The sequence below is a fragment of the Styela clava genome, chromosome 10 (genome assembly GCF_964204865.1).
Source record: "Styela clava chromosome 10, kaStyClav1.hap1.2, whole genome shotgun sequence".
Lineage (NCBI taxonomy): Eukaryota > Metazoa > Chordata > Ascidiacea > Stolidobranchia > Styelidae > Styela > Styela clava.
In genome coordinates, this window is record NC_135259.1 from 6,236,479 (window position 1) to 6,258,455 (window position 21,977).

General features: G+C 33.7%; 1 protein-coding gene across 2 annotated transcripts in view; it reads left to right on the forward strand.

The window, feature by feature from the left end:
- LOC120337869 (zinc finger SWIM domain-containing protein 8-like) overlaps positions 1–21,977 on the forward strand; it is a 35,264-nt gene that overhangs the window by 7,442 nt on the left and 5,845 nt on the right. The window contains exons 6-34 of one of the 2 annotated variants that reach the window (XM_039405768.2): positions 165–287; positions 951–1,140; positions 2,165–2,363; positions 2,896–3,019; positions 3,488–3,625; positions 4,058–4,179; positions 6,230–6,381; positions 7,052–7,160; positions 7,633–7,750; positions 8,236–8,412; positions 9,656–9,863; positions 10,522–10,649; positions 10,932–11,048; positions 11,542–11,660; positions 12,124–12,292; positions 12,744–12,828; positions 13,362–13,544; positions 14,080–14,275; positions 15,032–15,233; positions 16,192–16,329; positions 16,506–16,650; positions 17,190–17,413; positions 18,183–18,299; positions 18,671–18,785; positions 19,272–19,339; positions 19,739–20,071; positions 20,487–20,672; positions 21,175–21,316; positions 21,700–21,818. In XM_039405768.2, coding sequence (XP_039261702.2) covers positions 165–287; positions 951–1,140; positions 2,165–2,363; positions 2,896–3,019; positions 3,488–3,625; positions 4,058–4,179; positions 6,230–6,381; positions 7,052–7,160; positions 7,633–7,750; positions 8,236–8,412; positions 9,656–9,863; positions 10,522–10,649; positions 10,932–11,048; positions 11,542–11,660; positions 12,124–12,292; positions 12,744–12,828; positions 13,362–13,544; positions 14,080–14,275; positions 15,032–15,233; positions 16,192–16,329; positions 16,506–16,650; positions 17,190–17,413; positions 18,183–18,299; positions 18,671–18,785; positions 19,272–19,339; positions 19,739–20,071; positions 20,487–20,672; positions 21,175–21,316; positions 21,700–21,818 — 4,446 coding nt within the window. The remainder of the gene's footprint in view (positions 1–164; positions 288–950; positions 1,141–2,164; positions 2,364–2,895; positions 3,020–3,487; positions 3,626–4,057; positions 4,180–6,229; positions 6,382–7,051; positions 7,161–7,632; positions 7,751–8,235; positions 8,413–9,655; positions 9,864–10,521; positions 10,650–10,931; positions 11,049–11,541; positions 11,661–12,123; positions 12,293–12,743; positions 12,829–13,361; positions 13,545–14,079; positions 14,276–15,031; positions 15,234–16,191; positions 16,330–16,505; positions 16,651–17,189; positions 17,414–18,182; positions 18,300–18,670; positions 18,786–19,271; positions 19,340–19,738; positions 20,072–20,486; positions 20,673–21,174; positions 21,317–21,699; positions 21,819–21,977) is intronic. The other variant, XM_039405769.2, reaches the window with a different exon arrangement.

Here is a 21,977-nt window from a genome sequence, read left to right on the forward strand (position 1 = left end):
TTTTGTTGATGTTTTATATCCTGTGCAATTGTGTTTACATTAGTGGGTCAAGACCTCATTTAATTTCTTTTCTGTGTCATTTACAAACCACTTGTTTATTGTGGTGATATATGATTGTCAGAAAGTTTGTTTATTACTAAACAATGCACATTGTAAATCTCCAGGGCTGGTGTCTGGTAGCAGTAACATTCGACAGACAACGAATCACATCATGCGCTTGCAATTGCGACAGTAATGCAAAATGGTGTTCTCATGTAGTTGCTTTGTGTTTGGCAAGAATTCAACAGGTAAATGGGTTACTAGAATCAGATTTCCTATTTAAATAACTTGATATTAATTGAGAATCATCCATGGTTATTGTGAGTCATCCTATTTCCAATCACAAAGTTTTTTTGGTTAGGTATTTTTCAATCCTGTATCCCCAATCATAATGAATAACATTTGTAAACTGGTTCTGTGGTCTGAACTGGTGCCAGACAGGAATTGTGAATTATCCAATCACTAGTGGGAGAAGCTTTATTTAACCACTACATATCTAAGTGCTTGAAAATAATTTGAAATTTCAAATATTAATAATACATTCAAATTATTGAAAACAGTGAAATTGTGTATATGGTGTTTATTTAATACGAGACCTCATTATTTAATATTTTTCACAAAATTAAATGAAAAATTCTCAGACAAAAAACATAGACTCTTTTTGCTATTAAATTTTCACACAGTCACTTTTAACAAAGTCATGTAGCCTCCATTATCTTGTTTTTTGACTAGTCATAGCTTATCCAAATCTGTTACCTATGCATGTTGGGCATAAGCCATAATCACCTAAATGTAACACTTGACATGGATAAATCTATAAGTCTAGCACATTCACCGCAAGGCCATTTCACTTAATATAATATACCGATAGTTAATTTTTTTTATGTATTTTTTTTTCAATAACTATTCAGCCTGATACTGTATGTCTTCGAGCTCCTGTGTCCGAGTCATTATCAAGATTACAACGAGATCAGTTGCAGAAGTTCGCTCAGTATCTTATCAGTGAATTACCCCAGCAAATCCTACCAACAGCTCAGCGATTGTTAGATGACCTTCTTTCATCCAGCTCAACAGCTATCAATGAAGAACAAGGAGCTCCTGGTATGTTCAATATCATTAAATGCCTTGGAATGTATAGTTGCAAAATTCAGCTTTGGTGGCGAATGAAAAACTTTAATCAATGATATTTTTCAAGTTTGGTCAAGACAAGATTGTCATCAGAGATGTCCATAGGCTATTCTAATGCAAGTATTCAAAATACCAATATTCTAGAATTCTATCATCCATCGATTTAGATTTTGACCAATCCAATCTTGTAGGATTGTCATTATATCATTTTTTTTTAAATACCCTCAATATTTGTATTTAATATGCATCCCATGCCAAATTCGCTGAACTTTCTTACCTGTAGTGTCTAAGTGTCATTTAATAATTCTGTTTTTTCATTTTATTAGAAAACCTCTTTATTTTATTGTCTGCTTTTTGCACAAGTAACAAAACTTTGTCTCTCTTTGTGGCAGTTTTTAACTAATTGGGAATTGAGCAAAATTTTAAATTGATTGCTCCAAGATTACTAATGTTTACAAAAATGCGCTCCAATTCAGTGCACTTTTTAATATAGGCTACTACGATGTGATGTTATCTTTTTCTTGCCACCTTGAGGTTGAACTATTATATTTGCATGACATGTTGTCATCAAGTCCTTAATAGTCGAGTGTCATCGTGTTTCACACTCTATCACTATTTAGAAATCATCTTTTCACAAAACTATGATGCAGTAATGAATTTTTTGAAAAAGGGCTTATTTGCCCCCTTCTCATTGGCACAAGGGCAAAAATGAGGGGGAAACTTGGATATTCGCCTTTTGGCCACAATATATTTGGGATTTAAATACCTGATATGTGGTAAACTAAACTAATATGTGGGTCAAAACCCTCGAATTATGGTCTCAATCGCCAATGGATTATTACTTATAACGAAAATGTGTTGGGACTTGATATGCATTGCCCTATCTTATATTTTTTTTTAATCTTCATACAGTAGCAATTTCTAGTTAATTTATATGATTATCCATGTTATTGTCTAATATTACTGTTTCAAAATATCATTTTACATTGAATTTAAGATCCGACTGCTGGACCAAGTCTATCTGATATCAGTATCTGGTGTCTTGATGAAGCAGCTCTCAGTGATAATATCAAGAAAACATTGGTTAAGTTTTGTGGACCGACACCTATTGTTTACAGCGATGTCAACTCTCTTTATTTGTCTTCGACGGAACCACCTGCAGCATCCGAGTACTCCAGTCTGCTCAGGCCACTTAGGTTTGCACTTCATTGATTTGACTGTTTAATTGCTGTTGTATTTTTGAAACATTGAACACTGAGTTCTATATATGTTTCCAGATAAAATATGAACCAATATTTTCAATATACATGGTCTTTATTTTATAATCAATATATAAATCATAGAGTTGTTTACATGGGTTAGATTTGAAGCAAGTTTATCGCTATCTAGTCAAATTAAATTGTCCAATTACATGTGCAATATTTCCCCAAAATATTGTATGAAAAAAGGATAGTTGACGTTATAATAAAATATCTCTCAAAATGTTACTTAGTTGGTGAAGTGACAAAGTGTCATGTAAAAATCTAATACATTTTGCAATATGTTACATAATTTTTTTTGTGCAGTGAAATTAGCTTGTACTCTAAAATAATCTATTTTGTGAACTGTTTTTAGCATTGCAAATTTGAGTCTTGTATGAAGGTCTCTATATTAGTCAATATTGTTCAAGTTTTATATTCTTTATATGATTCTACACCCTCTATTCTCAATCCCAACCTATGTTTATAGGGGAAGAGAGCCAGAAGGAATATGGAATCTACTTAGTATTGTTCGAGAGATGTTGAGAAGAAGAGACTGCAATGCAATATTGCTGCTTGATGTTGTTACAGAGCAATGTTTAGCTTTTGAACAGGTAATGTAATTCTCTACCACAAAAAGTTGTTATTTGGATGTGAATAGCGATTATACCAAGGTCAGAAAATATCCAAGTAAATCGACAATGCTGAAAAGTAGTATAATAAATTAGAAAATAATCGGGTTGTGTTTTGTAATGATGTTTACTACAATAGTTGAGTATCGTATCTACTTAATATACAATATCCAGGTAATTTGGAATATATTCTAGGAAAAAATAACTTCTGTGCAAAGCGTAATGGATTACTGAAACTTTTGGGTACTATCATACACAAACAGAATTTCAAGTCCTAAATATATTTGCCTAATTTTTGTAGAAGTAATTGTTCTTAGGGTCACTCTGTTCTAGTAATTCAAAGCATTTGTACTGTTTGGACTCTTATTTGCCATAAGAACTATCACATTGACCATTACTCTTCTACCCTTTCAATTAAATCTGATACTAAAATAAAATTTCTTTTTCTAGGTTGCCGTTTGGTGGTACAATACTTGTACTTCAGCTGCACATTTGCATAGTGGAGGTGGATCTCATTCATCACACAGACCTGCTAACAATATCAACTCTGAAATTGCTCAACATGCGGCTGCAACCCTATGTGACGAGGTACTATTGATCAGAATTACAAAACTATTTTTATCAAAAATTCGTATACAAAGCTTCGACATTACTGTGGTCCAGTATTCTGCAGTAAATACATTTTACAGTGCGCTCAAATAGTGCCTCCAACTTCGAGCTGAAGATGTTAATTAAAAAACGGTGTGTGGGAAACTGAGTATATGCAAAACAGATAATGTTAAAAAAATGCTACAAAAGTGTGAACGAATTTGATTATTAAAAAAAAAACTTCCGAATACACGATAATACTAATTAATGGGTAATGCTCCAAAAATAAAGAATCTGATGCGATCCAAATCAATTACTCAAAGTCATAAGGTCTGATTTCAGACAGCGTTCCGCCAGTCCTCGGCTGTCTACCTTGCTCTAGATTAGAACTTCAAATTTCGATTCCTACTGATCTCTATGTTATATTTTAAGATTGTTTCATTGTGGAGATTGGTTTTGTTGAATCCCTCTCTTCAAAGAAGCAGAAAGGAAGAATTGAAAGTCAGATTACGTCAATTTCACGACAAAACTCTGAACATCATTAAAAGAGGAAAGTAAGTGTTTCAGTGGCCAATATTTGTATTTTAGTTGAATATTTGTCACCTATTGTCTACAATCATGATTCAGTTAATCTTCACATGTTTGATGATAATGGTGAATGTTTCAATGCTGGGTTGCAGTATTATCTTTGCTTTGCTGCTATTTTATAAAAACCTCAAGTTATTTGACATCATTGTTAGATGAATTGCTTGCTACTTCAGCTTGCTATACTTCAGTATTTTGACATTTGGTATTCTGTATTGAAGAAACAGCAAACTTATACATGCAAAATCAGACTTAAATTAAAATTTTGTATAAATCATAACTCAATGCAGAAATTTCAATAGAGCCACAATGATTTAAATTCCTGAAATCTAGAAAAGTTTCCATGAATATCTAATTTTCAAACTATTTCAAAATCTCTTCTCAAGTCTTGTTTTTTGTTTTTTGAGTATTACATTTTTCGATTTATAATAATGTATAAGATATGGTAGGAGGGAAATCCATTTGTCAGGTGCCATATTGTAATTTTTAATTTATAAATACCATATTGCATGCAGCAGTATTATTATTATGTCCATACAATGGTCAGTTCGCCATATTGTATTGTGCAATTGCAATTGTTAATATATGGTCAATTCAGCTGATCTATTCAGTTAACAATAGTGGTTAGTCTACTTTCATGATATCTTATCTTAGTTACTGCTCAGCTGATTACTTTTGTAACGATCTATATATATTTTTATGTCTCGGATATCGAGTTTCTCAATACAATACATGAAATGTTTTTGGTCTGTCTCGTATACGAATTTTGAAGGAGAAATTTGAAACCTCTGAAATAAATATCTTTTCACAATTGTTTGTGGCGTCCGAAGCAACTCTTTTTGTAAAAATTATGTAATCTGACACGCGCAATCTGTATGGCCCTACCCACATAATACAAGCTTGTGTTTTTACTATTACTACATGTTTCCTGTTTGAAATATCTACGTGGTAATGTATTGGGCATCATAAGTCGTGTTTGAGAATTTAGATATGACATTATGCAATTGTGATATCTACCAATTATGGCTGTGTTTGTGTATTTTTATTGACCAATTTGGTGATAAATGAATGGTTTATTAATTAACTGCTGTTTTTTGAGTTATTGACCTATAACATGCTCTTATAAAAAGTCTCATGTTTGTCTGCAAAAAGTATCTCTACAAAATGTTGCAATTTTTTTTTATTGAGGTCTATATTTCATTTATTTTTAATATCTATCATCTAAATGAGGGGTGGGCCAATTATGGCCCACGGGCCACTGATGTGTTTCATCTGGCTGCAATTATGACTATGGTTTATATTTATATTGTAATATTGATAATGAAAATATTGCTAAAGATAACAAAATGTCGCAACAGCTAAAATAAAGACCGTAATTTCCCCACATATTTCCCCACCTGAATATAATATGCAAAACGAGCCACATATACCCCAAACTTACCCATCCAAGTTATATATGTCATTCCGAAACTCTAGCGTCTCTGCCACGACCAGCGCCTAATATATCAGCGATCAGGCCTGCAAATTACGTAAGAGAGCTACCTTCAAGGACTTCTCCATTTGGCCGCGAATGCTGCAACACATGTTCTTTCCTTCTGTCCGGTACATCAATTTCAGTACTTGAATCCAATTATACCGTCTGTACTTGAGTCATTTGCTAATATTCTAGTGTTATTTACTGCATCTCTTGCCTTGATTTGCATTAGTGAAACGAGCAGACAGATTGTTATCGACGCTAGTGAATTGTAAATAGACTGTGAGTCTCCATCCAGGTAACCAAGTCTATTACCTGTAACTGGCTCAGTTAAGTAATTGCCCACCCCTGATGCAAATAGTTATGAAAATGCCTTATTTTTTATTTTTATACCTAATTTGACAAGTGTTCTTTACCTATGTTCGAGTGTTCATGATTTTGCCCCAAGCAAATTATCTCAAAATATTATGTTAGATTTCCTTGCATATTATGAAGTGCTATATATACTGTCAACTGAGTATTTAGCTTCATTTACTTCGTTTCAGATATAAAGAAAATCATCTTGTTTTGTTTCCTGGATTCAAGGAAGCTATAAAAACGTGTGATTTTGATTGGGATGGAGGTTCATGTATAAACATGTGCAGACATATCATTTGTACTTGTGGAAATTCTACTTCTCCAATACATAGTGATAATGGTGAAGTTTTTCATATTTTTCTAGTTGATCTTATTTTTGTAATACACTTTTTCGTTTTCCTACATACACTTACATATAGGGAGTGGTATGTTTTTTTTCTCCCGGATTCTCACCCACCTACTATTTTGTACCCTAAACCCTGGATTAGGTTTGACAGTGATAAAACCAGGAATATTTTGACTGGAGGTTACAGGAGTTGATGACTTATTCTGGATTTTGTGTCCAGCTGGTTTTATCTATTAAGTTCTTTGATAAGTCAGTCAATGTAATGGACCAATGGTAATCATGTGCTGTTTTTAAAGAAGAAGTCAAGAGTTTGATGACCAAGCAGTTCTGTTATCTGTTTGTGGTGACTTTACACAACAGCCCTTTCTAAGCGGGCCTGGCTGGAGAAATTGACTTCTTCAACAGCTGCAAAATGCTTTTAATAATAGAAAGTGTTCATTGAATTAAAATGCTGATCAGAAAATATTTCAAAATTTTTTTTCATCAAATATCCTTTGTTATGAAACAAATCATTTTAGATGGCTTTGAAAAAACATCTGAACATGTTTATTGTTAGAAATTCAGCATTTAGTTATGTATTATCCATACAAAACTAAATGCAAATCTTTTTTGACTTCTTAATCATTGTTAAAACGTTGACTATTTTCCTTTTACACATTTTTAGAATTGTCATCAGGAGTGGTTATGTCTCCAAAGAAATGTTTTATCACAAAAACAGATCAAGAGACTGTTATGACTGTTTACAGACAAGAACTTGATTATTTGTTTTCAAGGTGAATAATTTTTTTGATTTTTTAAAATCTTCACTTCTTAGAAGCAGCAAGAAATCCTGATATTTCAATCACGTTTTGCCATTTTAACCATTTCATGGATTGAAAAATGATTTTGGTTTGGTCTGGACTACTTTATTTTTGGTTTTGTTGGCTCTGTTTAATAAATCATTAGTTTTAGTTCTACAGGGCAACTCAAAAAACAGAACTTAGGTCATTTGGAACATATTCTAAAGAAAGCCCAACTTTTGTGCAAAGCATAGAATACTGAAACTTTTGATTACAATCATACAAAAACATACAAGTGTTTAATGAATTTTCCTCATTTTCGTAGAAGTACAATAAAAAATTGATGGGTTCTGTTTTCTGGGTCAAAATATTCTTGCTTTTTTGAAAAATTATTTATGATTTATTTGATATTATGATTGCAAGGTTTCCGAATTTTAATTCAACCTCCTTAATTTCTTTATTCTAGGGCTGAGAGTCTCTACGTTCATGGATATACAACTAAAGCATGTGAGATGGCAGTCAAACTTGCTAATGAACTTTTGAATAATCCAGAAAATTTAGTCAATGAAACCGCTGCCAATCCGGTAAGGATTTTGGAAATAAGGATTATTGGCTGTTTTTCTTGTTACTTGTATACAAAAGAATTTCACTTCATGTGCTGCTGTTACAATGCCTTGTTCAGAGAGTTCAGTTTTTTTTCTTGCGAAATTGTCCGCTCATTGAGAAAAACTGCTTATTACACAGACTTTGGTAACAGGCATTTAAGATAACTAAGGGAGTGAATTCTACTTCTTGGTATTTTTACTTGTTAATTGTATATTATTTGAGTATTCTATTCAATGTGCTGCTGTTACCAATCCTGTTTAGAGAAAAAATGCCATAATTGGAACAAATCTGGTCGGATAGGGAAAATCTTTTCAATCCAACCACTTTGAAAAAAAGTGTGATGCAATATTGTGATTTATATTTGAAAGAAAATATAAAGATTGCAAAATGTGAGAAAATTGGGCCATTAATTTCAAATTCCTGGCTTTCCAATTCATATTATAATATCCTTATTTCATTTCAGACTAGCAATAGAAGTTGGATCAGGGCATGCACGGAATATGCTTTCAAAACTTTTGATAGAGTTGTCTTTCTCTGCAATGTTTTATCTGAACATCCGGCTCATAGATTACTTGCTTTTCAAATTGGACTTTATGGACTAGAATTTGAGAGATTACCAGCGAGTAGTAAAGCAATGGAAGTGAGTATTACTGATTTCGATAAAAGTAAATTTTATGGCCAATTTTGTCTCTTTATATTAGAGAAGATGGCATAGTTGTCAAAAATCTTTCTTAGTGTTAATTTTTTATGTTCATATCTTTAGTCTGTACCCAAAGTTGGGTCGCATGGAAACACTTTTGGGTCGCTTTTCAGTAACTGTATATGTGGGAAATTGGGATGTATCACAACTTAATAACGCGGCAGCATTTCTTTTGCTGAAGTAAAGCCACTTTACAATTTGAAAAACTCGATAATGGCAAACAAAGACAGCTTTCTCACTTAGAAGTAATTTCTGGCGGAATATATGTTATGTAAAAATTATTGCTTTGTATTAGTAATTTACTTTTACGGCTATAAAATGTCGTTTAGTAGTCTCGCTGGGTTGCAAGATTTTACAAAATTTATTTTAAAAAAAAATTAGCATTGTTTGAAAAAAGATCGGGAACCATTGTGATAAACCTTTTCAAAAAGGTTTCTTATTCTGGGTGATAGTATTATAATGAGTTGAACCATTTTACTGGTATGCTCATTAAAATGCTCCCTGTGTTCCAAATCGGTAACAACAGATGGAATGCCCCCTGATTTGAATGGTGATTATGTTGTTATGGGAGCCAAGAGCATCTAATCTTGTCTATAATAGGCTGGATTATGATGCAGTTGTACAGCATTATGCATCTTTTTACATAACAAGAGTTTGAATAATAAGCCCAATGGCCAATAGGAAAGAAAATCATTTTGGAGCATATTGGAGAATAAATTATTTCTACTACCAAATGCTAACGCCAATGATATTATAGAAACTGGGACTCTAACTCTAGTCAAGAGATGTTTCTATGTGATTTTTTTTGTGAAGCCACTTAATGGATTTGAATTTGCCTTAAATATTTGATCTCATCTTTGATGTGTAGCGGGTAGTTGTTATGAGTTCTTCATTTTTTTTTTACCAATTTTCTTTTACTGCGAGGTACAGGCTGACCCCAAACCCTCTAGGAAAATGAAGAAAATCTTTTTGAAACATGATTTTCTGTTTGTGTATGATTATACTCAAAAGTTCCAGTTATCTAGGACACTTCATACAAAAGTTATGATCTCTCTAAAATATGTTCCAATTGACTTTTGGTATTTTTGGGTCACACTGTATATGTTTGTACCGGTATTGTATTAAAGGTTGGAACAATGATATTTTTTTGGTTATGTTTAACTTTTTTTCTCTTTGCTTCCAGGTGAAGTTGTTTCACAAGCAACTTCAGCTCACAAATATAATGAAGAAACTTCCTCTCGGACCTGATGAAATTTCGATCTTGAGAGAAAAAGCGCAATGCTTGATCGCATATGAAGAAAATTATAACGGATTTGCAAATCGATCGAGCGTGCAACATGTTCTTCCTCTCCATCTCACAATGTTTGTTTTTGATGCTCTGTGTCAGCCAAGTAAGATAATTTTTTTATCTATGACTAACTGATAATTTTTTAATTATGTATAAATTAAGCTAATATGTAATTAGATATTTTCAATAGTAGGCCTACTTTAATTTGAAAGAGTGGATCGAATATGTGAAACATTCATCAAATTATTTCATTCATTTTTGGATAGGTTAGATTGGTTACTTTTACTTAAAAACATGTTTATGATGGCTTTTTTAAATTGTCAAGAGCTTTCTGTAATCTAAGCTTGATAAAAGAAGCCCATAGAACCCACAGAAATTTGCTCAAACTTACAGTAACTGTTACAAATTTCTTTTGTCTTTATCATGTTTAATCTTGAATATGTACACATTTAAATAATTATTTTTGTTCAGATACACGTTTTGTTAATATTTTGGGTATATTGGAATGCGTAAGAACGAATTAAAATATTAAAATTGTCCCTTATGGCAAAAAAATCTTCGATACTTGAACAAATCGGTAGTCGAACATCGATTTGGTCTGAATTATATTTTGTTTACCAAGGTATCACTGTATTTTGTGTTTATTCATTATGTTATTATATAGTAATATATTTGTTATACGGAGAATCTCTCAGCTACATGAAAATGCTTTTTGGTATAACAAAACAACGAAAAAATAATTTTGGAATCGACAATTTCAGATCGTGTTTCATCTAACAAAGACAAAAAATTTCGCGAAACAAATTCAGATTCAACTCATGAGACTGAAATATCAAAAGAAGATCAAGAATTGGGATTTTTGGCTTCTGTGACTGCTTTGGGATACAAGGTAAACTTAATCTGCGATGCTAACAAAGTTAAGTTTAAGCTTATTTTCTATGCTGTTGTGCTGCTAATTGGCTGAGCATAAGGAAATATGACTGCTATTGTTAACATGTCTTCGTAGTTTGTTGCCTGGGTTTCATAATATATTTGTAACAAGGCTGTTGAGTTTTGAGAAAATTTTATAATACAAATTCAATTCTTGACTTCTAATCATACTCCAGAGTGAACATATCTTAAGACTCACTCTCTGTTATTTAGAAATGACATTACACATTTTTAAATTTAGCTGAATGTCAGCGAGGCAGAGCATCCACTTTTGTGTGAAGGAACTCGACGTCAAAAGGGAGAGCTTGCTCTGCTGTTGCTTGTATCATATAAGAATGTACACTCCAAGATTAAAATGGTGAATATTACATATATTTAAGTGTTAACTTCCTTTCACTAATACCTTGAGAGCGGGACTTCTGCAAAGTGCTATATCAAGTGCTATATATTGAGTATTTATTCCTTGGAAAGAGGACAGAAGTTTGATGCCTTGATCATATGTTTGTCTTTCGTATGAATATTGATAGGAAAATTTGGAACTATCTATCTACAACTGATAGTTTTGTCTCTGATCTCATTCATCATGATGTCTTAATAGGATAAGAATCCAATAATTTTGCTGTAGGTTTAGAGATGACCACAACACATAGCTGTGTTAGTAGGCTGTCCTGCAATATTTAACATATTATAGCGAGAGGTATTTTTGGATTTTTGTTAATATGAAAAGATATATGTCTTTTAATTTTAGTGCTATCTTTGTCAGGGCATGATGATTCACCATCAATCTATCTCATCTACTATATATTAGATATAGGAGATAAAAAAATGAAATGTTTAATGAAATATTTCAGATTCTCGACAAGTTGTTGGATAAAACATTGGCTCCAAACTTACAAGCGAAATCTGCTTTTACTGGAGATTCATTTACATCAAGTTATTATAACCATAATACCTCATCATATTTATACAGGTATTTGCATGTGTTATACAATATATTATATCGTACTTGTCTGTGTGAGTGTCTGGCATGAGTACACATATTATATTATCTTGATACTTGTCAAAAAAGTCAAAAAGGGGAATAAGTGTTATTGTCTGGTAATAGGTGATCTTATATCATTATGCTTCACCAGGGTTTGGTTGAGAATTGAAAAGCATTGGACTTATCTGTGTTGATGTCGCAGATTACACATCTTGGTTCAAATCTCATGCCCCCTGGGTGAGCCAGGGCGTTTTAATTGGGTAGGCTCAAAAATAATCTGACCCTTACAAATAATAGCAGCGTCTTACATAGCAATAAAATGTCAGTGGTTGCTTGTGGACATGAAGCGTAAACATAATATATCCATCGTGCATGGCAGGAGTTTATCACCACCAATTATAGGGTTCTTGTCATTTTTTCTTCATCAAACCTTCCATATTTTATATTTCAGTAGAAAACCGAAGACTCCGGTAACTACGACACCGGCGACACCAGTTGTACCAGTTGCAAATTCTCCGGTAAATCTACCGAAACCTATGACTGATTTGATATCACCTGGACCACCCTCCAAGTATTGTACAGTCTGTCAGACCTCGGTTGTTCATCGTCATAATTACAGAGTAAGGTTTTATTATCTATCTACTTATTTACTTATTTACTTATATGCATCGCAAATTTCTCTTTTGACGCCTTGTTTAATTCCAGTGTAAAGTCTTCCGCCCTATACAAATAATCCTGGCTTGCTCCCCTGTATATACAGTATTCTCTTATGGTCATTTCCAGTTTGAATATGGTTATATGTTAAGTCAGAAAATATTATGATATGTAATACCTGCAACTTTGACTGATAATTGTAGCATTTTTTTTATCTGTGTTTTCAAGTTTTTCGATTACCGTTAATTTTAAACTGTCAAGGTGCCTATACCCTCGTCTCAAATTTTCACAGGCATATGCTCTTATAAAAAATTGTTGCTTATGTATTTTTTCCTTTCATGCATTTCAGTATGAAATCTATGTTTACAGTATCAGCAAACGTTTCATGATGATTTTTATGTCTTTTTTATATCCAAGGTCGCAAATGATTCAAATTCATCAGCTCAAGCAGATGACAGTAGTGAGGAAGATGATTCCAGATCACAACCTGCTAGTAGTAAAGGTAAAGAAATTTTCAGCAATGTTTTTTGTTCATTTTTAGTATGGTTTCCATAACCACCGTACCGTAGATGGACAGATGACTTTTATGTTTTAAAATTAACCTCCTACAAATAAATTCATCTATTTTTTGTAGCTAAGTCATTGTCCATTTGAATTCTCCAATAAGGTTGTCTTGCCATTTGGCTAATTGTGTTAGGGAGTGCGCTTGACATTTCACCTGTTATCACTCTGTGGGTTTGCATGTTCCTGGGGGTGGCTGGACTTCTCACCATTGTAGTATAACTGCCACCAAGTCCATGGATCTGGAATAAATAACTGGCTTAACTATTCCCATACAAGTCTTGGTCTGGAACATGGACGAGAAACTGTGATTTGCCCTATGATTGAGTCATCTATTCTATTGACTTTCCTCTTCTCTAGGATAAATATGACCTGTGCGGCTGTGCTATCACAAATTCAGTCATTCAAACTTATATCGGTATTAAATCAAATCTATATGAGTTTGTTACATTTCAAAATTTTGCTCCTCAACAGATGATACGGATAGTACAATGTCATCCATGCTACATAAACAATTGAGAGTCGACAGCGGAAACGAAGATATCAAATCGTCTAGTTGTGATGAAGAATATCCAACTAATGTTTGCAGCCCTCAACGTAGAGATGGTAAACAGTCATGGAGATCTCCAACCGTAAGACCAAAGAGAAGGCAACATTGTAAGTCTGTACTATTATAGGAAAATCATTGCAATGCAGCAGTTGTAATTACTTCTCAGTAATATTCCACTTTCACGTGGGAGACATATTATACATAAACATATTTTGTATATATTGGAATGAATTCCTTCTAAATTTTATATGTCCCTCTTTTCACTTTATCACCAGTTTTCATCAAAAAAATTCATTTCAACTTCCTGGCCATTATGGAGGTTTAAAAATGTATGAAATAAATTTATTCAGGAAATGTGCTGTTGTAAATATAAGTATTTCTTCATGCGAGCAAAATTATGATTTATTTCACTATATTGGACATTGCTTCACAGGACAATTTAGAAAGTTCAAATTGGAGATAAAGCAAAAATCTAGAAGACATATTTATTAAATTATTTCAGTACGAATATCTTACACTCAAATAAAGAAATTTCAAGTTGAAAGACAAAATAAAATCTGCCTGATATTCAAGTTTTGATTTTTTGCTTTTAAAACTGCACAATGAAGTTGTTCTCAAATGAACATTTTTTTCTTTTATCAGGCATAACGAATGTGAACAGTTCAGCTTCTGAAGAAGCAATGTTAAGTGATACGTCACCTCGACTTACGAGAAGACATGCAGCACATTTACCTCTTGTCCCATCATCTGGATCTGGAGCATCAACAGCTAGTAATAAACCAACAACATCATCATCAACTTGGATGTCCAGATATCCACCGAGTCCTAGTAGTGATAGGTAGAGTTGATTTTGTATCATTAAATTGAATAGTTTTATCACTGTTATACCAACAGCAACAGTATGGATATGACAGATTAGTTTTTAGTCAGTTGCTCATCAACTGCATATTATGAAAGCCAACTCGAATGACATTTTTTTGTTATGAAGAATCGTTGAGAATTTCTTGTCGATAGTCGAATAGTCAGTTAATAAACAGCCTAATCATATTAACCCTGCTCTCTGGTTGTCAGTCCAGATTGATTATGAGAATAATTATTCGGTTATCCATATGCATATGAAGAAATTCAACCTCCATTGTGAAAGAGGAGGCTGTATCCGACCAGTGGTTGTGAAAGTGAGGAATCCAGCATTAATCATCTTGCACATAATTTTCTCCACTGGAATTAAAACTACTCCCACAGCTGGTAATCAGTGGTGCTATGACAAGCATGTTCCATCAATTACCTAACCCAACTTTTTCTGCCTCAGTACACCTACGCTTTTTATCTCGCCTAACATTACACCAAAAAATTAGAAGGTGAAACTCCATGCTTTCCAGACTGGCACAAGGCCTGTCTGCCTGTTTATCACCAGTTGGGGGACAAATTTAATACCTAGAGTCACAGAAGAACAACCAAGATCGCCATGGCGACCAATTTAGTCCCAATTTCAATCCTTGTTCCGCAGAACACTCTGAAGAAGTTTACGGAACAGTAATTTTCCACAGAACACAGTTTGAGAAATACTCATCCAACCAATTACTGTCTTTTTTAGTTCAAGCAATCATTCAATTAAAAGTGACGATTCTGAAAGTAATGATCTATCTGATAAACCTGGTCCAAGTGGTCAGTCATCAATAGCTCATGTACCTGCAAGCAGCAGTCCACAGCAATATCAACAGATGGTTGGACAACATACCACTACAGTGGTTGGATCAGGTGGAAAATCGAGGCCCGGAAACAACTTCAGAATGAAGGTAATATTATGTTGCTATGTACCCAATTGTTTTCTTTGTTTTAATTTTCATATTTGTTTCATATTTCATTCTAGAAATATTGTTCGCAATTTATTATAATCATGAGAATATTCTAAATCTGAATTATGTATTCAATTATGTATTATTTGTATTCAATCTTTCTTTGAATAGTATATATTTTGACTTTTTTTTAACCAGTGGTTCTGAAACTTTTATGTACCTTTTCCCTTTTATAGCACTGTATATAAGCATTAGCGATTAATTAGTAATAATAGTACAGGCGGGTGAGATTGGTTGACTTTTCCTAATATTTAAAATATTTTTGGTCAGACGCAATTCGTGAGGGAAAAGTTTACGATAATTCTGACTTTTCAGGAATGTGCTATTTTTGACAACTTTTCTACGCCCCTATTGTATCTCTTTCACCCCCTAGGTGTCGATATTTGCCCACTTTTAGAATCACTGATTTATTAAACTTTACTCAATAGGATCTTACTTATCATGCTGCCTTCAACCTAGTTTGTGTGATGTGCTGATGAGTAACATTGCTAAGTTAATGTTCCATCTACAATCAATCCATTGGATACTGAACTTAAAAGTAAAGGGTGGTTAGCAATAGGGATTAATATATGGTCCCATTTTCAAACTGAATGACCTCTTCTGTAATCTGTATAGAGCTATTGGGCAGACATCATGTACAAGACTTCAAAAATACCTTCATTGGCAACATGAATGAGTATTAATATAACAACCGTAAGAAATCAAATACTCTTGTGGATCAGAGTCTAACAATTTTTCATAAAACTATTTCAGTTCATACATGGTTTCAACTACACTTATAAATGACACTGTTGCTTTATCATGATGTATACGATTCTATACATTTCTATTGCTTTCTTGACTCACCATTCTTGTTCGCACTCATTATACAGTATCTCACTTTATGTTTTTGTTTCAGAATCGTGGAAGAAATGCTGTTGTTGTGCCTGACGTACCGAACCAACCATCTGAAGCATCTGCTCACTTTTATTTTGAACTCGCTAAGACTGTCTTGGTAAAAGCTGGTGGAAATAGCAGCACGTCATTGTTCATGCAGGTTTGTCATTCTGCCTTTAAAATGATCTTGTTGACTTGTCGAAAGAAATTATTTATTTCTTAATTGCAACAGAGAGAATGTTTAGAGTAGACTTTTTGCACATTTAGTTTGCTTATCATATTGGTTACGAATATTTTTTATATAGGATTTATACACAAGATTATTTTTCATTTTAGCCACAAAATTCATCACAAGGAGGAGTGAATCGCAACTTACTTTTAGCTGCATTTGAAATTGGACTTTATGCTCTTGGGATGCACAATTGTGTTTCACCTAACTGGCTCAGTCGTACATATTCATCTCATGTGTCATGGATTACAGGTAAAGTTTACTAAATGTCCTTTACGCCGCCACTGGAAGATATAAGCTAATCATTGTTGACAATTGTTTGACGGAATTTTAAAAACCTTATGGGGTTAAAAACTATGAGAATGCGTCATAAATACACCTCTTTCATCACGACTATTGAAATGCCGGCGCTACAGAAGTGTGTGTACCAGTATGGAGGTAACTAATTTTGTTCGCCTACTTTACATCAAGTTGTGTAAAGGGATGGAAGCCTATGGGCAGGGGGTATTTTGTCTAAACACAGACAGTCTCTGAACTCGTATTAGAACTAAAATCGGAATAAAATAATGGCCTAACCCTAACCTGGTACACATACCATGTGAGTACCGAAATGTCTACTAAATATATTGACAATTTTGATACTGTTTGTTTGGCATTCAAAAGCTATCACAAACACTGTCGGTATATTTTTATGAACTTTGACAACCTTTTGTTTAATGATATAGGATTAAAACCATATAATGCGACATTTCAATTTTTTTTTAAATTTTTATCATTACGCTCTATTTCAGGTCAGGCCATGGAAATTGGAAGTGCAGCTTTACAAATTCTAGTCGATTCTTGGGAAGGACATCTTACCCCAACTGAAACCATTAGTTTGGCTGACAGAGCATCTCATGGTAGAGATCCTACTACAGTTCAAGTGGCTGCAGAACTTGCACTCAGTGTTCTCCCACATGCACATGCAGTTAATCCAAATGAGGTCCAACGTGCATTGCTACAATGTAGAGAGCAGGTATTTTGTAGATTTATGTTATGATTTAATGTCTTTGTTCAAAGACATCTTTTCCTCATTGATTGCTGCAAAAAAAGTTGGTGTTGTAATAATATATAAGACAATCATGATTTGGTTTGGGCAAAGTTCATTTTCCAACAAGGCTGAATGAAGATTAGCTAGAGACGACTCAAAAATGCGACATAAGCCGTTCCACAAGAAAAAAAATGAGAACAAATAAAACTACTTCACTCACTCATATTCATGAGAGCAAAATTAGTTGGATCAAGTGCGTTTTTCCCTTTTGGGGCATTGAGGTGCAAATATTTTCCCATCACCACTACCCTGGCCTAAACTATACAATAACGTGGCATACGATTACATAATAAGAACTTATTAAACATCATATTTACTAATGTATATCACTACGTATCCATGACATGCTTACATAAATCTTATACATAGCTTTTGAAACACCATATATAGCGCTAGTCATCATCTGGGGTGAACGTTACTTTTTACTGTGGCCGTCCAACATTCAAAACACCAAGGGCCGTTCCGCTGATTATCACGACATCCCTAGTAAAGGTTCTAAAGAACTCAATCCCATCACTGGGCAGCCATAATCAAAGTCTGTTCTTGACAATGACTATCATATGTTCTATCCCTAGAACGTTTTCAATCTGTAAACTTAGTCCTTTGGGAAAGTATCCATAAATAGATCACAATTTCTATGTAAATTAAATTTTAATAATCCCTATTTTCTTTATCTCACATTGTTCCTTTTTAGGGGACTGAAATGTTAGAGAAGGCAAATATTGCTGTAGAACAAGCTGGTAGAGGTGGTGGTGTGTATCCTGAAGTTTTATTTGAGGTTGCTAGAAAATGGCAGTGGCTTCATGAAAAGGTTTGTGTGTTTTAGTCTGTCTTCGTGGATTACAGATTTTGTGTTTACGCCAACTTCCCCAGTTTTCACTGGGCAGGATATATTGAAATTGTTCCTTGCCCTTTTTCAATTTAATCTGAACTACCACTGCACTCTGTGAAAAGAAATGGTAATTTTAATAAATGCTGGACAACTAAATTATATGATTGTTCTCTTTTGAAGTAGAAATCATAATTCATTCCCCTTTTTAACAATGATATGCTATACTCGTACAAAGATTTTGCTCCCAAATGTAGAAGACCAAATTTCGATATTCTAATTATACATGACGAATTTTTTTTCATCCTTCTAACCTATTCATGAATTTAATCATATTATATTTCATCTTGCAGACTCACAACAGAGAATCGAGGAACCCGAGTCCACCACAATATGTGGTGCCAACGTCTGTTGCTGGAAATATGCAACAGCAACCACAACCATATCCTTCTATACAAGTACCAACAGGTAAGTTGGTTATTGATTTTTGCCCAATATTCTCTGATATTCTGTTCAGAATTAGGTAGTCGATATGGGAATATTTAAATATCTCAGAATTCTAGGAATTTAATTTGATTTCTAATATTTCAATAATGGATAGTTCTTACAGCGCAAATGGCAAATTTTACACAAAATAAGTAACATTTCATAAATCAGGCATCCAGAATTAGTTTTTATTTAAATAACCAAATTCCAAACTTCACCTTAATCTTAGCTTTGAGAACCTACAGATTCGTCATTCTGATAGAATAACAGGGGGACACAACAATTCAGCATTTCTTTATTTTATACTCATTTTTATTCATTTCTCCAATTTATCTTTTGAATACAATCTAGTTCAATTGAAATATACAATTATCTTTTGTGTGTTAATATCAAAGATCTGTATAATTTTTACAACAGTTAAATTGATTGTAGAAATTTAGATTCAAATAATTTTTGCGTTATGTTCAGGTGGACCAAGTATGGCTGTTCCAGTTACAGGGATGGTACTTCATCCAACGAGTGTGGTCACTTTCCAGGTGAATTATTTTAAACTTACAAATAAAATGAACTTCTTAATGTAATTTTATTTGTTCTATCTCATTGTGCGAGACGACATTGGTGAAATTTCTATGATCCAAACTAGTAAGACGATATTTGATCAAAAATTTTTTTTTATACTCGATCTGTATTAACAAGTTGATTTTGATAGTGGATTGGCTACTACTACTTTTGAAATTAACCTTGCTTAGGAAGACTTGAATTTGTCATATTTTGCATAGCGTACTTAAAGTTGTCATGCTGCAGGTCAGTCAGTACGTTAGCGTTGCAATTGATCGTATATTTTTGATATGTTTCACCAGCACACTTAGGCTCACATTTTCAATCACTATAAGATATTGTTCCTACATATTTGATAAAAACAATTTTTCTTTTAGTCTGACAATGGGGTTAGACCCCATCAGCCTGTTGGAGTCACAGTTCACTCACCTGGTATCCATCAACCTGTCACCCTCATACATCAACCAGTGACCCAGACCCCATTACTGCACCCAGCCGCCTTTTCTCCGAGTGCAGCTATCGTTACACAATCGGCAATTCCATCTCGTTCTCCACACCCTGTTTTGGACCCACAATATACTTTACCAAGAGGTAATGGGCATCATGTTGTACCACCCCACATCTTACCCAATGGGGCAGCTACAATGGGTCATCAACACCACACCTACACACCGGCGTCTATTCACCATCATGCTACTGGAATTAACTTGGTAAGTAGTGACTTTTAAAAGAACAGACTTTCAACAGTGATGGAAATATTTTATATTTAAAGTAAAAAAATTTATTTTGTTTTGTCAAATTGGGCAATGAGTCAGAAATGGGAATACCACCTAGTTAAAAAAAATTGTGGTTGAGAATAAATTTATGTGTGTAAGGCGGCTTAATTATATGGCGAACCGTGGCCTTTCGTCTGATTACCAGTCCATGTCGGGTATGGGATTAGTTAGCCAGTTATTTGTTTTCAGATGCATGGACTTTATGTATGTGACCCACTTATTGGGATATTCCTACACATATATTTGAATTGTGTCATTTTTTTGTGAGTTGCAAAAATTAAAAATTGTTTTGATACCCAATTGTACAGATGCTTTCTTTTTATGATAACCAGACATTAATTGTTTACAGGTACCGGTGCAACACAGTAATCGTCTCCACACTTTGCAGTATTGTGCAGCCAGTGGAGCTTATCTAGCTGAAGGTCCACATACACATCATCATCACACGGGTCATCAATCCCTACAACTTGCGACTGCTATCGCACCAATCCCAGCAAATGCTCTACCTCTACATAACCACCCCACCTCTTACCAGGTAAGTTCTGTAAAACTTGGTGATTGAAGATCGACTTTAATCAAAAATGGATATGCTATTGGACATGACATGTATACTGTATACATGGACAGTAATGGAACAATCGATTTGAATTTTCAAGTACTCTTAATGGCAAACGAAGCAAATTCTTTATTCAATTAAGAAGTAATCAATACATGGCCTTTGTGTCCATACCTACAGAATTAAAATAATCAAATGCTCTGATGGATGATTTTCGCTTTTGATTGAAAATGTGAGCAAAGTTTTATTAATTGAAGTTATCATTTTTTTCTCATCTCTCTTTGAGTGTAAATTTCTCATTTGACTCTGTGAATTAGCTAGCATTATACTGTAGATACACAAAGTTCAAATTGACTGAATTATATCATAAGCTTAAGTTAAACAGAATGTTAAAACTTGTTTCTCATTATCACTCACAAAAGCAAGAATTGTTTATTTTCTCAATTAATACAAAAATAATTTATCCTTATTCTTTCAACAGCTCCAGAGTGCATTCCGAGTCAGTATGCTTGCTCTTGATCTGCTTGCAAAGAGAACTGAAGATCGACCAAATTCGAAATATGTTAAAAATCCTCCGTACACAAATAATGTTAAATGGTTATTGAAGTTATCCATAGAACTTGGTAAGTATTCTAGATCTGGAATTCATCAAGTTTGGATGCAAATGGCCAAGTGGTTACAGCGGTATACAGGCCGTAATAAAATGGGTCAACAGTGCCTAAGTGGAAAAATTTCAATATTTCCGGAATATAATATTTTTTCCTGGCAGTAGATGCTTCTATCCAGTGTTAGGGCGGGATTGCATTTAAAAAGCTGTATAAATCATGAAAAAGAAATCCTAATGTAACTGGGTTTTATACAAGCCTCGTATGGAGTAGTTCCCTAACTTATCTTAACTTGTATCACACTAAAATTGAACTCACATGATCCTGAGTGTGAATTTGAAATTACATATGGATAATGCAATACAGGTTTTAAGGTAATCATATTTTTATTGTCTCAATAGGTATGCATTATGTTCAGCAGTTTTGTCTGGCAGTCGTCACCGGTATTTCATCTCCCTTTGTTTTGCAAGATATCGCAGTAGAAACTGCACAATATCTAGCACAGAATAATCATCAGCAGGTCAGAATTTTTTTTAATTAGTTCTAATTTCTGTGTTGTGGGACACCCTTAACTCTTTTTTGTCATTTGGTTATTTTGATTCGCTCTGCCTCAAAATGTCAAATTGTACTGAATTAAACTATATTTCATTCTTGACAAAGGTTGGTCACCTTCTTGTGA